The 16,343-nt window shown below is 46.1% G+C and overlaps 1 protein-coding gene across 7 annotated transcripts in view; it reads right to left on the minus strand.

The window, feature by feature from the left end:
* Nucleotides 1–568: 568 nt before the first annotated feature.
* Nucleotides 569–16,343, minus strand: part of LOC146809365 (DNA-directed RNA polymerases I, II, and III subunit RPABC5-like) — a 142,895-nt gene continuing 127,120 nt past the window's right edge. For all 7 annotated transcript variants that reach the window (XM_085616177.1, XM_085616172.1, XM_085616175.1 and 4 more), the window contains 2 exons: nucleotides 8,613–8,717; nucleotides 569–1,449 (listed from right to left, as the gene is read on the minus strand). In XM_085616177.1, the coding sequence (XP_085472303.1) occupies nucleotides 1,341–1,449; nucleotides 8,613–8,707 (204 nt within the window). In that variant the 5' untranslated portion in view covers nucleotides 8,708–8,717 and the 3' untranslated portion in view covers nucleotides 569–1,340. The remainder of the gene's footprint in view (nucleotides 1,450–8,612; nucleotides 8,718–16,343) is intronic.

Here is a 16,343-nt window from a genome sequence, read left to right on the forward strand (position 1 = left end):
CGCGTGTTAGGTGAAGCTTGCGGAGTTCCGAAAAACTCTGCTTCGTGTAGCGGAGGTTTTTTCCTCGCTCGAAGTCTGTCAACGTCAAGTTAGCGGGTGCAAGTGAGGAAAATCCACCTCCTGGAGAGATTTTTCCTCCTTTGCGATAGTCAACATTAAGATGGCAGCGTGTAAAATCAATCTCCCGGCGAGATTTCTCAATGCGGGCGGTCAGATTTCTCATTGCAAGTGGTCGCATATGCTCGCTACCGCTCATGTTGAGAAACTGTCCGTTTGCGTTGAGAAAGCAGTAGCGCGAGTACAAATCTACTTGAACAGCAGAAAGGAAGCAGCGCCCACTTGTGCTGTGCATGTTGCCATCCGCGATGATTGCACAGTGCGGATAAGCACCTTGCACTGAAAATCACTGCGAATGGCATTTATCTAAAGCACCCCGCTGCTCGCGGAGCTCCGCGTAGAGCAGCGGAGTTTTTTTGCTCCGCAAATTCCACCCAGGCTTGCTTGAAATATGGTAATTTTCATTTCAATATTATACTTACATTAAAAGTCAATCTCGGGACACCCAATATGAGTTATACATAACAAGCCTTTATTCCTTCCATTTCTGTGATCTACATGAAAGCAGCAAGGGTGCGGATCCGTGCTTCAGGAAGTGGATGTAGGGGTCATGCAGAGCCTCACAAAAGGAAAACTACTGATTAAATGTCCTCTATTTCAGTCACATGGTAAATTGGTTACTTGGACACCCCTTCACCCCTCACTGGTTTTTAGCACACAAATAATCCCTTAAGGTTTTCCGGGGGCTGTAGAGCTATAGTACGCCAGTATGGTTTTCTCTTACCATGGTGGGTGACAATATTAGGGGGGTGACTAAGAGTTACTTCTTGAGGGTGGCCAGAAAATGCTGCTTTGTGGGTTGAGCGGGCGGTATTTCTCACAGGAGGGTGTGGATGAAGGAAAACCAAGGTGGAGTACAGTCAGAATGTGCTTGCAGGTTTCTTCTCCACAGTGACCTGCAAATTAGAGTTACTTTTCGTAGGCGTGAAAGGAGGTGTAACGTCGAGAGGAATTTTCAGGCATGGGGTGTGCCACTGTTGGACGGTAGGATCTAAGGTCTCAGCCTGGTTAGAGGGTTAGCTTCTGGGGGGGGGGAATAGAACTACAAGGGGATCTGCGGATTGATTCTCCAAATTCGGCTGCAGCTCCATAGGCAGGGAGGCGTGAGGTTACAGCTGCATGGTAGGCTACGGTAGCGGAGTGGAGCATGGGGATATATCGCTTCCACAGCTGGTAGGGTTACTTCTGAAAAGTGCACCTCTCCATAGGTCCCTAGATTCGGATTACTTCTCTAGGGGGGCGTAGTTCAGTAGCTTCTCGATGAGGTCCACATGCGACAAGAGCATCCGACGGCAGCAATACCGCTTCAAGCCCAAAGCATCCAGGGCATCTCTGAGGACGACAAAATAAAAACAAAACAAAAAAAATGTCATTAGCATAATATTCAAGGAGCTGGGGTATTTCATCTGCCTGGTGGTGCCAGTTTGCAGGCAGGTGCCATTTAGCACAACATTACACAATACAATTTGTAGTAACTAAAACAGTGTCCGGATTTTGCCAATGAAAAGAAAACATGGCAATTCACGTTTTTTACTGTTACAGAACATCAATGACTACCTGAAAAATGTTAAAACGAGAGACGCATACATTAAATTATTGCACATAAAACAGAACACGTTACCACATCACAGAAGCCGTGCTCATGCACACCCTCTGGCAGCTGATGGGTGGGAGCAGACATTGAACGTCCGTTCGTGCAAACTAGAATAATCTCCTCACTAGTCTGCATACTTATTTAACTTCGAGAGCCTTCAAAAATCGGTGTTGTAATTTATGACCAATATTGGTATCCACTATAGACCCTGTGAATTGCAACATGAGGTTAAAGGTTACAAAATACCTTCCACATAACGGACAGGCTCCACTCGCATTGGAAAGTCCAAACTCCCGCAATGTTGTGAGTTTTTGGGCGTGATATATACATGAAACCCGCTCGAGCTGCCCATCACCTTGCAGATCTAAAGGGAGGTCCTCTGGTCACAATGACTCTACGCTGTGTCGGAGCCGATGGAGGAATAGTCAGGCACCTTTTGGGGGTTAGTGAGGGGACAAGCAGCACAAAGGAGGTGCGAAGAGGAGGGGGGAGCAGCATCGCAAGAGACGGGTGCTGGAGGGAGACAGACTGCAGACACATGCACTCTTGGAGGGTGCATGTAAGTAATAACAATCATTTGCAATGCAATAGGTCTCGCATTTACGTGAGTTTAAACTATTGGTATTGTAATTGGCAAAGCCTTTAATTTATGTTTTAAAAACCAAAACCTAAAAAAAGGCATTGTCATTTACAATGCCAATAGCTCAAACTTGCCTAAATGCGAGACCTATTGCATTGCAAATGCTTGTTACTCTTACTAAGTTTGTAATTCATGCTCAGTGTGACTGGAGAGGAGGAAACCAGGCAGCTGAGTCATGCAACACGTATGCCGAGTTAATTGCTCATTCAATAAGTGGCTTCACAAAAAAAGACAATCGGTTCACAGCGCGCATGGTACGACTCGAGCATGCTACCAGCTTTCAGTATAATTAGTAGATATGTTTACAGTTCACCCAAGCGAATTGGAGAGGTCAAATAATTATGCTTGGTCACAAAACATACGAGTGGCGAAATATGGACTTTGGCCTCAGACTTTTTAGAGACTACCACAAGGACACGATGCTCCAGGCCTGGCTTTTCCTTCTTCAAACGTTTGTAATCTGGTAGTTGAGTCTATTGGGCTCCTTGATGAAATCAAAACTACAAGTACCAGAATGCATTGCTGTCTTTAACAGCAGCCCTGGTCAGGATCATTGTGACATGGGGTCAGCTGGTGCTCAACCCACGGTACCACCATACAAATGTAACCAGGCCCGGCTCCAGGAATTTTTGATTGGGTGCGCCAAGGGTACATTTGGGTGGGCCACTGCTGGCCCGATTTATCGCTTATATATCTAGCCAGGCCTGCTTCTGGGCCCTCCTTTTATCTCTCTTTAGTCTTACAAGGTACAGTAAAACACTCTTTTCCAAGTCTCTTTCTAAATGTTATCACTCTCAAAAAGTGCTTTCTTCCATGTAATGTCCCTTTGATGGGAACAGGAGGTTTCTAAGGTGGGAGTATCTAGCAAGTGACTCTACTCGGGCTACCTCTGTGCGAGCCTTCAGGGAGAAACCCTCTTTGATGATAGTTTATAGGTCAATGTCCTGTGTAGGATAGTAACTTCTGAACTGCAAGAAACACAAGGATATCTGTGACAGAGGTAGTAACCCACTGAGCTATTCCCATAAAATTCAGTTTATCTGCATTTAAAAACTACCAACAGACAAATGGTTGCTCTGCAGCAGGATCGTACATCACAAGTTATCTGAACAGTTCTTATTGTTGTTGTACATGGGTGGCAGATTTACTACGAGGGCCAAGGCTCATATTTGGGTGGGCCAAGCTAATTTTTGGGTGGGCCTGTTCCACCCGGCCCACCCTCTAGAACCGGGCCTGAATGTAACGATGATTGTATAGTAATCTAATTCAGAATGGTTTTAACAAGGTGTTTATTTTTGTGAACATGGGTTATTATTCACGCAAATTCCAATTTTTAAAAGTCGTCAATGTTCCTTTTCTTCAAAATTACGTGTCTGTTGCATATCGGGTGTATATAACCTTTCGATATTTTTTTATTTAAACCGTTTAACCCCTGCTTGCTCGGAAATTCGTAATGGCCGGCACAAGGACAAGTTGTATATTTACATTCAAGTGATGAGCTGTGTTCTAATCTCAGCGCTACTTAACCCGAACAAACCGTGTGATTCTAGGCTAAGGAAAATTTCATTGCACTACGTTTTAAAAAGCCCGCCCCCCAATCACATCCTAATTTATATAATTCTATCTGAACCTGACCACAAGCCATATTGTTCTATGTAGGTACCTCGCGTCCTGTTCTTTACACCGATCTGGGTTGTTTTTCGGAGTTACGCGCCGCCCCACAGGAAATACCGGCTAAAAATAATTGTAACAAAACTAAAACAGTACGGGTAGAAAATGCTTGCTTTCTGTTGCTTCTCACAGATTACTCTCGGTGACAATTTTAATCGAAGCCTTTCTCAAATTGCGTTTAAAATCCCCTTTGTTTTGAAGCCTCCTGCAGGACAATGAGGCCCAGGGGTCAGGGCTGGTGCTAACAGGGGAGGTGCCCTCCTGGGAGGCCGACAGGGGTTAAAGAATGCCAGGTACATGGCACTATGAAAGATAAAGAGCCAGAGCTGGGGGTTGGTTTCTGGTTAAATACTGGAGTTTGAGATGGGAGGTTGGTAGAGCAGTGAGGATGCCTTGCCCGGCCTGCATGAACTGGGGTCGGGCCAGCCATCCACTGCGAGGAGGAAGGGAGACAAGCATTTGCAATGCAATAGGTCCCGCATTATAAAAGTTTGAGCTATTGGCATTGCTAATAATAATGCAACACCAGTAGCGCAAACATTCAGTATTGCGAGACCTATTGCATTGCAAACGTTTTTTGTTTGTTGCTTTTTTATATAGCGCGACTTGACCCAAAGACGTGCATTTATGTTGTATTGAGTTCAGTGCAATTATGTGGTATGTTATTATGTGGCACGGAGTGGTATTATGCGGAGTGTATTTAGGTTGCATTAAGTAGAGAGTAATTATGTGACGTTGAATTATGTAGTATTGAGTAGTATGTGGAGTGCATGTATGTTGCATTGAATACAGTAATTATGTGACGTGTAATTATGTGGTATTGAGTGGTATTATGTGGAGTGCAGTTATGTTGCATTGAGTAGAGTGTAAATATGTGGTGTGTAATTCTGTGGTACTGAGTGGTATTTTGTGGAGTGTATTTATGTTGCATTGAGTAGAGTGTAAATATGTGGTATGTAATTATGTGGCACTGAGTGGTATTATGTGGAGTGTATGTTGCATTTAGTAGAGTGTAATTATGTGGCGTGTTATTACGTGCCACAGAGTGGAGTGCGAGAGTGAGAGGGATAAAGAGAGAGATAAAGAGAGAGAGAGAGATAAAGAGAGAGAGAGATAAAGAGAGAGAGAGATAAAGAGAGAGAGAGAGCGAGAGAGAGCGAGAGAGAGCGAGAATATATCGGGGTGATTCCCACTTCCGAAATGAATAAAGTAAGGCCGTGAGAAATGTGGGGCAGAGGGGTCATTATGTCACAATCCTCACACTGTGTTTCAGGTCTCTTGTGCTGTGATATTTAGTCAGAGCTGCAGTTAAAAATGTTATGCTACAACTCCTGCTTTGTAAAATTAGGATAAGAGCAAACTTGGCACCTCGCTGCTGTCCGAAGTATCATCGTTTTGAGTTTAACAAGGGTCAGAAAGTACTTGAGACAAGAGAAGCTGTTTAAATGCAGACAAACATAGATGAGCCACAGCTCCTAACAGCCTTCCAGCAGCCTTTGAGTGCTATGTACCTGGGATCAGACTGGTCGCACTCGTCAGGCCCAAAGTAACCGACTGCAAACTGAGTGAAATGTTGACATTAATATGGATACAAAAGAAGACGACATCCTTCTGATAGATAGGTATCCACCTTTAGAGGCGCAAAGGGCATTTGACCCGCTGAGTGGTGCTCAAACCACACGCTGCACCTTAAACAAAGACTGCTGAAGCAGGGACGCCCACTTCTAAGGGCGGTGCCAATGATTGCACAGTACATCTTTGGATCACAATATTTGGCAGCCCTTTTGTTGTTAGGGTATATATGCATTGTATTGTTTGTCCGTTAATTCAGCGGATGGCACATGGTTCTGTGCTCCAAATAAATGTTTTCTATGCTTGTGATATCTCATCCTGCCTCTTTTCAAAGGAACCTGCTGCGGTGACCTTCTGGCCTGAAATAAAGAACGTTACTGCGTGTATTAATACCAGAGCTTGAACAATGGCCACCAAGAGTCAGTAAGGAAAGAACTTCAGCCAGTGAAAAACATTCTCTAGAAGCCCATAGAAAATCTTATTTGATACAAGTGCAAGGAAAAGGCCTCAGACCCAATGTGAGCAGTCTGATACATGTAAGGACAGACCCGTTATACGATGATGCAGAGTTTTGAATTAATTTTATTTAGCGGCTAATGACACACATCGGCTGGTATCTACAACAAGCAGAGAGCAAACAGAGGCACCCCGAAAAACACTCCTGTTCCTGCAGATCCAGCAGAATGCTTGAGAAGCATGCAACACAAAAATCAAACTAGTGCGTAATTTACTTAACATAATCAAATTGGCAAAGCTTTAGAGACAGTGCCTCATTTACGCAGCTGTTGCACAATATAGAAAAAAAAATGAGCGCCTCACTAACAGACATGTTCCAGTCAGGAAGGCTTTAGAGACGAGTACCTCATTTAAATAAACATGTTCAAATCGGCGAGATTTTAGAGAAGAGTGCGGTTCTTTGTAAATATTACTGGGAACAATTAAACTGCATTTCCTGGGATGTTAACGCTACCTTCAGCAAGGCAAAAAGAGCCTTTCAAACATGCAAGCATGAAAGGGAAGGATATGCAGAGTGCCGGGCAGTTTGTTACAGTAAGGGGTCACATTGGGGGAAAGACTAACTACTGTGATAATACCAAGCCAAGCCACCCATGACGCTAGGCCATGAAGAGCCGAAAAACCCCACCGCTTTATTACAAGCGTGCTGAGCTACAAATCCGAGCCGCCAAGGGAGGGGGTGGCAAATGGTGAGCACTTTCGCGGCTGCTTTGATGTTCTCATGACTCACTGAGAACATCAAAGCGCGGCCGCGAAAGTGATCAGGCAGGCTGACAAATGGTGCGCGCGCCTGGCGCACATGCACTTTATTTGGAGGCCTGAAAAGCAGTAGTCTGCACTTCCAAATCCCCGCTTACTAAAGCTCTTGCCAGAGCAGCGCTAAAGCGCTGGCTCAGGCGAGACCTAAAAAAGTACCTGCAACCGGTGGAAGGACTTTTTCTGCAGACAGAAAGCTGTACCAGGTCCATGCTCCATGGCAGGGACACGCTGGAAACGCTTAGAGGAAGCAGGAGGTGCTGACCAATCATTAGCAAGGCAGCAAGAGCGACGTGGAAACCAAACAACGGTAAGTAATGGGCGGGCTCTAAAAAGGTTATAAACTTTTTTTATTTTTTATTGTTAACAATAAATGTTATTAACCAAAAAGGGAGGGAGGGTAAAGTAACAAAGCCACTCTTAAACCCCCTAGGAAATATGACAAAAACAACAAAAGAGTGGAACCAATTGAAATAACACAGGCAAAAAGAGTCACTCTAAAGTATAAAAAGAACACTCACTCACCAACCTAGTTTGTGACATGCTTCATCATTGGGTTCCCACCAGAGAGGCCGAATGCCTCTCTGGTGTGCTACAACGCCTGATTACAGCAGAGCAGGTTGATAGTAACAGTGTCAGTGCAAGGAATGTGAACCAAAGTGAACGGTTAAAATTGAATTTGCCGAACCACAGGGATTATTTATTAGTGGAAAGGTAAGCCAAGGATAAAGAAAGCCTCGCAAAATTGCATCTATGAGGCTGAAACGTGTATACCACATTCCTTGCACACCAGTGATGTCACTGGACAATTTACCCAGTCTAACGTCCATTTCAAGTTTTCTTATCCTTGGCTTACCTTTCCACTAATAAATAATCCCTGTGGTATAGTAAATTCAATTTCACATTCCTTGCACGGACACTGTTACTATCAACCTGCTCTGCTGTAATCAGGCGTTGTAGCACACCAGAGAGGCATTCGGCCTCTCTGGTTGGAACCCAATGATGAAGCATGTCACCAACTAGGTTGGTAACAATAAATGTTGCCATCAGCGCATGTGTGCTGTCCAGACAAAACCTAAAAACAAAAGGGTTGTTATGATCAATGGCCATTAGTTGTAACCGATGGGGGTCAGTCAATTTTAGGCCCTCATCAAGAGATGGGACTAATAGAAAAAGGGGGACTACAGGGGTATGGCCAGAGTCATGTTTGCTGTGACATAACATGATGGAGGCTGTGGTTCCCTCCTACACAATCTGGTCCTCGGATGTCCCAAGCAACAAGGAGCCGCCTCTCACCGCACTCAGTGTAGATTAGTCTGCACCAAGTGGGCAACCCATGATCTACTCTGACCTAGCCGCAAAGTACTGTGCCATATTGCAACAAATCCAGGGAAAACAAGTGTTCTGATCCTACAGCGCCACTAGCCGCTGCCCAATGCTGCATTAAAGATTCAAATTCGCAGTGCAATTCTTGACCTAGGTAAGAAGATGCAAACAAGCACACTCCATTCTAGAATGTAGACACAATCCACCCAGGGTCCACTCGAGACAGACATGCAGTGTGCTGTGCAATGACGTACTGTCCCGCGCTACAGTCTGCGGTGCGCATTATACCCCAGTAGTCCAAACCGGAGCGAGCCGCTGTGACCTGTGGGATTCGGACCCATATGAATGCATGGTCTTACTGACTTTCTGTGCAGGAAGGGTGGGCTGTGTGTAGAGACAAACACGTCAAGCTGTACTTACCCCTCAGTGTACTCTGCCTGCAGGAGGCCCAGGTAAGCTTCCCACTTGTTACCAACCACCTTTCCACAGGTGAAGCATCTTACAGGAATGATCATAGCGCTGCCACTGTAAAGAGAAGAGATGTGAGCAACGGGGGTGTGGGGGGGGGGAGGGGGAATATATATATATAGCGTTGAACAGCGGAACCACAGAATGTACATCCCAGAACAGATAATTAAACACTTTTTCAATAATAATAGCAGACCAATAACATGACGTTCAGAGATATTTATACACACCGAAGGAATACCCTAAATCAGTGGTTCCTAACCTGAGATCCGGAGACCCCTGGGATCCGCAAAGCCTCCTCCGGGAGTTTGTTAATATTTGATTTTCTAAGTAGTTGCAGATTGATAGTGTATATAAATAAAGAAGCTAAATGTACTTTCTAAAATGTACTGGAAGGGTGCAGGAATTTGAAATTGGAGACTAAAAAAATGAATGAGTATCCTTAGTTTGATTCGTGGGAGCAGTGCCAGTGCATCAAACACAATATATTATGGATAAAGAGTGGCCTGAATTGAATTTAGAAAAGCAAACCTTCATATTAAAATGTTGATTTTTTTATTTATTTATATGAGTTTGTGAATTAATAAAATACAAATTTATATTTATTTGAATATTTTGTCTGTATTTTTTGTGTATCGTTTTTGCAGTTAAAATCATCTACTCGGCTAACAGTCATGACTCCGGGGGGCAGGGGGTGTCCCTAGATTCAGATAATGAATGGGGGCTGGGTTTAAGTAATGATTAATTGGGGGTCCCCAGAAGTCACAACGATAAGAACCACTGCACTAAAGCTCAGCTCAGACAAAAGACACGGAATCAGGTTACCAAGTCAGATGCAGCACCTCAAAATAGAATGTAGAACAGTTTCCCTTATAATCATTAGAGGGCCCACCCCAAAGTGCACAGAAAAGCAGAAGAACCTTCTCCGCCACCACGGTGGGTACAGGCGAGTGCCTTGATGCCCTGGCACACTTCCTTCGCTCACAGGCTAATTTTACTCCTCAGGAAATACCCTATGAACAATCCTGGAGGCGAGTTTCCTTACCCGAGAATCATAGTCCTCTAAGAGCTGGAGGGGTGTGAAGGGCATGGTCTAGGCTTGGTTGCTGATGCCCCACGCTGTGGGCTCAGTCAAAGCAGTGTCATCTTGTACTTGGACAGCTGCTGGATCCCATATCACGCCACTCATTCTGCAGGACCCTCATCAGGACAGAGACATGAAGTCCTTACCACTATCAGAGGGGCAGGGGCACCTTCTACAGGAGTTAAAAAGGGATGAGCCCAGGAGCAGAGAGTAATAAGAAGGAAAGCTACTCCTCCCACTTGGTTTTCAGCAGATGCCCCAATCATGCTCAAGGCTCACAGTGACCTCTCACATAGTCCACTTATTTCAGGGTGGTAACGCGCACCCTCTGGTGGACTTCCACTCCATGATGTCCCTAAGCCATATAACAGTCTCCTCATAAATTGTGTTCCTCCATCTAAAATGAACCCCTTACGGAAGCCCTCCCTCCTCCACCATCAAACAGCTGCATTACATCCAAGAATTGACTTGTGGCTTTGCCTAAAGCCACAGCCTCGGGGTCACTGTGTGGTGGTGACCAGGTCTATCAGTGCGCACCGTTTGCCATTAATGCCATTGGAATTCAGGTGATCAATGTGAATGGCTACTGACCAGTGCTTAATTGGAGCCGGTGGAGCCCACCAGCACTTATTTTGGGTACCGAAACTATTTTTCTGGATTCGACATTATCGAGAGCAAGTGACAAAAAAAAAGTCGGAAAGACCTCAGGAAGAGAAAGGGAAAATCGGTCATAAAGAGAGAAAGCAGGAACCTGCAAGTGTGAGATAAAGAGGCAGGGAGTAACCGGTAGAGGTGGATTCAGGACTACAGGGCCTTGGTATCGAGTGCGCCGACATTTAATTGTAATGGCCACAGGGTGTAAGCAGAGCTTTGGGTTCCAGCATTCAATCTTTTCCAAATTAAGCACTGCTACTGATTGAAAGGATACCTCTCCGTTCCACAACCACTGAAAGGGAAATCGATGAAGATATGGATTGGCCTCCAGCGTTAGCCAATTAAAACGCAAGTCTCCAGGTCAGTAATAAAATATTGGGCACAAAACTGTTCAGCAAATAAGGTCTGAATTTAGCAAGGCCTAGGTCTCCAGCAAGAGTTTATTTGCCAGCCCCCATTTCCCATTCATATATGGATTTGTAGCCACCAAACAAAGCCGGTGGTTTAGAGGGCTAACTAAAGAGAAGTCCGCTCTCCCAGTATTGTATGTACTACAACCCAACCCAGAGATTGTCAGGGTTAGGATCCAGCACTTTTGAAGGACCCATGAAAATAACACAGCAGTTCCTTCTGATCCCTTCTCCAATATTATCAAACTGCACATAAGAGACAGTGGAGTTTCCACTGTGGCTGAGACACCGAGAGGGCAGACATGATGAGAAAGGACAGTTTTTCATGTCACCAGCAGGATTGTATCTTTCACCAAACTCGGCCACCAGATCCAGCGACTTCTTCAATGGCTCTGGAGGATCAAAGTTGCTGTGCAGCACCTCTTCTGAAAGGACCTACACTTGGGGGAATCTCTGCTTCCTAGACATTCTCAAGAATATAAGCAGGGATGTGGGGTCCATCGTCCCAGCTCACTGATGAACTCACCTACACTTAGGGAGAAAGACTTGCTGTTGCGTGTGAAGGTAACATAGGTGTCGTTCAGTTTCAGATGCTGGATGCAGAGTGAGCATCAGGACACCGCTCTCCTGCCCCCTGTGTACCACCAGATTTTCAGTTTTCTCTTCCAATTATTTCACAACTGGAGGCCTACCATTGGGAGGCTTACATCACCCATATGCAGTTGGGCAGAATACAAAAGGAAGTGTTTACAAGCTCCACCTTCCAGTGAGCAAAGGCCTTGACTGCCAGAAGCACTTAAGGGCCTGGTCGCCAACACCCACCATCCCCTCTTGTCAAGCCTCACCTACAGGCGCCCTTGGAGTTCCTCGTAGATTGCTTAAGGAGCCACCATGATCTGACTAGTTCAATGAGTGAGCTAATAAAACTACCGCTTTGTCCAAGTTCAGTTATCAAGACCGTCCCACCCGCTGAGCAGTTGCGATACAGGCACTCGTTAGCGGCAGGCCTCTTGGCTGGCTCACGACCCTATTTTAAGATTCTTAAAATAAATATTTCCACAGGGTTTGCATTTATTAGTGTATGGAGGCTTTAAGGATTTCAGAGAATGGGTACACAAGTTATGAAGAGTGGGCTGTGTAGCATAACATTTGGCAATACTTGCGTGCACGTAAAGGGATCCCTTCGACTAGAGCTTCTAAAGGACTTGAAAATCCATGTGATCAAGTCATATGCAGTACCCAGGGATACACTGTACAACAGTCTCCTTTAGAGCTCAGTGCAGAGTAAGTCACACGCCTACATCACATCAGTTTTCTCTAAGAACATGGGCAGCATTAGAAGATATTGGACAGCATTAATACAATGTATTGGGGAAGTGCTGGGGGTGAAAATAGAACCCAAGGCCGGACTATGCCTATTAAATATCTGGGGCCCACAGACTTAAATATTAAAGGAAGAACCTGGGTGACGTTGGGAATGATGGTCACTAAGCGTAACATCGCAAGACTGTGGGGATCACAAGAAGTACCAACAATCACCGCATGGAAGAGAGATAAGGACTAGTGCAGGTTAATGGAAAGGACAATATATGACTCAAGGGGCTGTCCCAGGAAATGGTTACAAATATGGGGAAAGTGCAATGAGTATAGAGGGAGTATCCATGAGTCTCCGAGAAGGGCCGGACTGGGAACACATACCGGCCCTGGCAAACTGCTCGGTCAGCCCTCCTGGGGGTGAGGAGGGGTGCGGTCGAGCTGTTTGATACGGCCGATTTCAGCTGATTTTGTTACAGGGGCCGATATTGCTGGCTACTAGTAACAAAAACGGCCCCCAGGGTCTAAAACCGTCCCACAATATGGCGGCCTACCAGGGAAACGCCCGGTGCCCGCTACAGCCAGTCCGGCCCTGCCTCCGAAGGTCCACATTACGTTGCACAGCGAGTAATACTCAACAGGTATTGTGTTAACAGATAGAACACGATTGACTCAAATATGATAAAGCATGACTCATTGTAATTGTACTACGCAGTGTACTGACTTACAAAATGTTTGTCAAGTGCTGCAGCGGTCATCAATAAAAAGAATTATAAAAAAATAAAAAGAACATAGGCAGATAGGAAGGAGCATCTTCAGATCATCATCTACTCTGCAACTTTTACATCTAATATAGCCCCACATCCTGCCCTGCTGGGTGGCTCGATAACCCTTGCCCGCCCCGGGTTCGTTTCCTGCACACAATTACCAAGCCCAACATCATCGAGTACCGGGAGGCAGAGGCATGGACAGGATCTCGGTGCTCGCCTGCCCTTCCCAGCGTGCTGCATAAGAGGTCACATACACAGCTTGTGCAGACTCTGATCTCTAGTTTGTTGCTCCTACGTAGGAGGGAATCAGAGTGAAATGCGAAAGAGCAGGCAGGGGCTATACATGGAAGACTGAGAACATTAAAGACCCAGTCGAACGAAAAGGAGACAATAGCCAGGGCTCGAGTCGGGGTACACACGGGTGGATGGCGTCCACCCATTCTTTTAACACGGTGGACTCCGTCCACCCTGCCAAGAATTTCAGCCCCACTCAAAAATATGCTGAACGCGTCCCGGTGTCATTTTGAGACACCGGGATACATTCAGCAGCGCCTGCTCGTTATCTGCTTTCCTTCCGAGCAGCAACGTGCAGACAGGGAGAGGGTTTTTTTTCCCCCCATTCGAGACTCCAGCTGGGTCATAACAAAGGCCAAACTTAAGGGCCCATTTGGCCTTTTTAGGTCTCGCCTGAGCCAGCGCTTTAGCGCTGCTCTCGCGAGAGCTTTTGTAAAAGGGGGATCTGGAAGTGCAAACTAGTGCTTTTCAGGCCTCCAAATACAGTGCATGTGCGCCGGGCGCGCGCACCATTTGGCAGCCTGAACTGATCACTTTAGTGGCCGCTTTGATGTCCTCAGTGAGCCGCGCGGCCACTGAGGACATCAAAGCGAAAGTGATCACCATTTGCCACCCCCTCCCTTATCCCACTTCCTGCTTGTTCCCTGATCTTTTTCACTGGGCGTGAATGATTTACCTCCCTGTACCATGCCTCGCTGCCTCTTCCTGCAGACACATAGGTTGTGTAAACAACCAATTCCATTTGCATTGGCACCTGGGACAAGCTGAGCGGTATTTGCCACTGCGCTTATTACAAACGAACTATTTGTCCATGTGTTTACAAACAAACTATTTGTCCATGTGTAAATTACATGTGAAGCAATATTTGTTCACAAATTTTCAGTACCCGAAAATGTTCACCCAAAGTACTCCGTTACTCTCGAACTAGGGTTGCGCTCTACATACATACATAATGGAACTAATTGCCCGGAAGTTGTACACAAGGCCATAGAAGGTCAAACTGCAGCATCCGAGTCCATCGGATTAGTGTTTTGTTTGCAATGATGCATGCCAGTCTCCCCCCTGTGCCCTTCAATCACATGTGAGAACTGTCGCACGAACAGCAGAAAAACACAAAAGACATCACCCGACGACTGCTCGGCAAAGGCCTGCCAATTGTGCCTACCACTGCAGTCAGATATCCATCGCCACGCTGCAGCTGCGTTCAGTGTGACAGGAGCACCGCCACAGTCTGTGAACGTCTTCAGCACTCTTGACCCTCCCCCCACCCAGCTATGGTGAAACAGTCAATAAAAACGCACAAAAGCTTATTTTCATTGGCAACCTCTGCTGATCAGATCACTGCAGTCACCTAGCTAAAGGCCCATTGCCTAGCTGACCCCCCCCCTCCCCCCCTAAACAACGGGGAGGGTGCGGGGGTTAGCATCTGTTGGTGACTGATAACAGAGCTATTCTTAGCTAGGAACCCCCCCTGCAATCACGGAGCAGCTACCTACATCATCGGCTCATCCTCAGTGGCAAATCCCCGATATGTCACATTCACGCGCCTCTTCTTCCTGGCTGCTCCTTTCTGACATTCCCATGGCTGCAGGCGCAGGAAAGCATGAAGGAAGAAAGCAAGCAAGGCTGGTATATTGGAGGGAGGTGAGCCAGCCCACCGCACACGGGGAATCTGGAGATGTTCGGAAGATGCTCTTTTCGTTATTTTGTTATGTTTGTATTCAGAAATGGCACAATTTTGTCATGTTAGCTGATTGTTCTGCTGTTTCTGTGTTATGTGCACACTTTGAAAGCGCCTCTTATGAAGGCGGTGCAACAGGAGGTGTGGGTGGAGGTTGTGGGCACTGGCGCTCCTTATAGGGACCAGAACAGTGGTTTTCATCAGCAACTTTTCACCCAGAGCAAGAGAAGGTGGAAGAGAAAGGAAAACTGTGGAAAAGGAGGAAGGCTGGGACCACCAAAGCCAATAGGCATGGCAAAAACATGTAAACACACATACTCACAAATGCAACCTATTCACAAAAGTGACATTTACAAATCCCTCAGCCTTTGGCCTGTACGTGAGATTTCATGTGCGCCTCAGTGGAAACAATGCACCGCAAGGACAGCTAGTTGGAAAAGAGAACTAGTTTCAGATCCAAACATAGATGGGCCGTAAGCACTTCAGGCTAGCCTTTGCTGCAACCTCAGGTCACTGACCTGTTACTTTACGTCTTGACCGGGCGCCTCACAGAAAGGCATAGGTGTCTTTAATTTTTATTCTTTTTTGTTCATCTTGTTTTCAGAGTAGAGTAATCTTACCGAGCATCAAACTGCCTGTAGCAAGAAGAAATTTAGGCGGACTTAAGACCTCACCAAGAGGCCTAGCTTTTTGTTTCAAAATGCCTATCTGCCAGAGTTTGTGACCGGAACACAGGGCGCCATTCATCGCCTGCCCTCCCGGACACGTGCTTGTGCTCTGAAATTCATGCCAGACTCGCTCTTTTTATGAAAAAAATGTACAATTGGAATTAGCGTGTGCAGGAAAGGCAATGTGCTGGCTATTGAGCACGTTGCTTATAGAAAGCACTACCTAGCAAGCGGCGGGTGGGTGCACACTGCTGCATTACTCACTGCTGCACGACACTGCTGCATGCCGCACACTGCTGCACACCACACACTGCTGCACGCCGCACACTGCTGCACGCTGCTGCACGCCACAGTGCAGCATGCCTCACACTGCTACACGAAACACTGCTGCACGCCACACACTGCTGCACGCCACACACTGCTGCACGCCGCACACTGCTACACGCAACTGCATGCCGCACACTGCTGCACGCCGCACACTGCTGCACGCCGCACACTGCTGCACGCCGCACACTGCTGTAAATGACAATGCCTTTTATTTGTTTTAAATACAAAACATAAATAAAAGGCATTGTAATTTTACAATGCCAATAGCTCAAACTCTTATAAATGCGAGACCTATTGCATTGCAAATGCTTGTTATGTCCAAGTACCCAGGCTGGGGCCTGCTTGTAGCCTCACTCCTAGATGTAAATGCAGAGGAAGGGAAACAAAAGCAGAAGCTTGTTAACACTTCAAAGGTGCATAAATAAGGCACGATTTTGACTTTGTTGGGACCCCCATATATAATAGATATTAATGCACTGTA

Source organism: Triturus cristatus, chromosome 7, assembly GCF_964204655.1.
Source record: "Triturus cristatus chromosome 7, aTriCri1.1, whole genome shotgun sequence".
In the NCBI taxonomy this organism is placed as follows: Eukaryota; Metazoa; Chordata; class Amphibia; order Caudata; family Salamandridae; genus Triturus; species Triturus cristatus.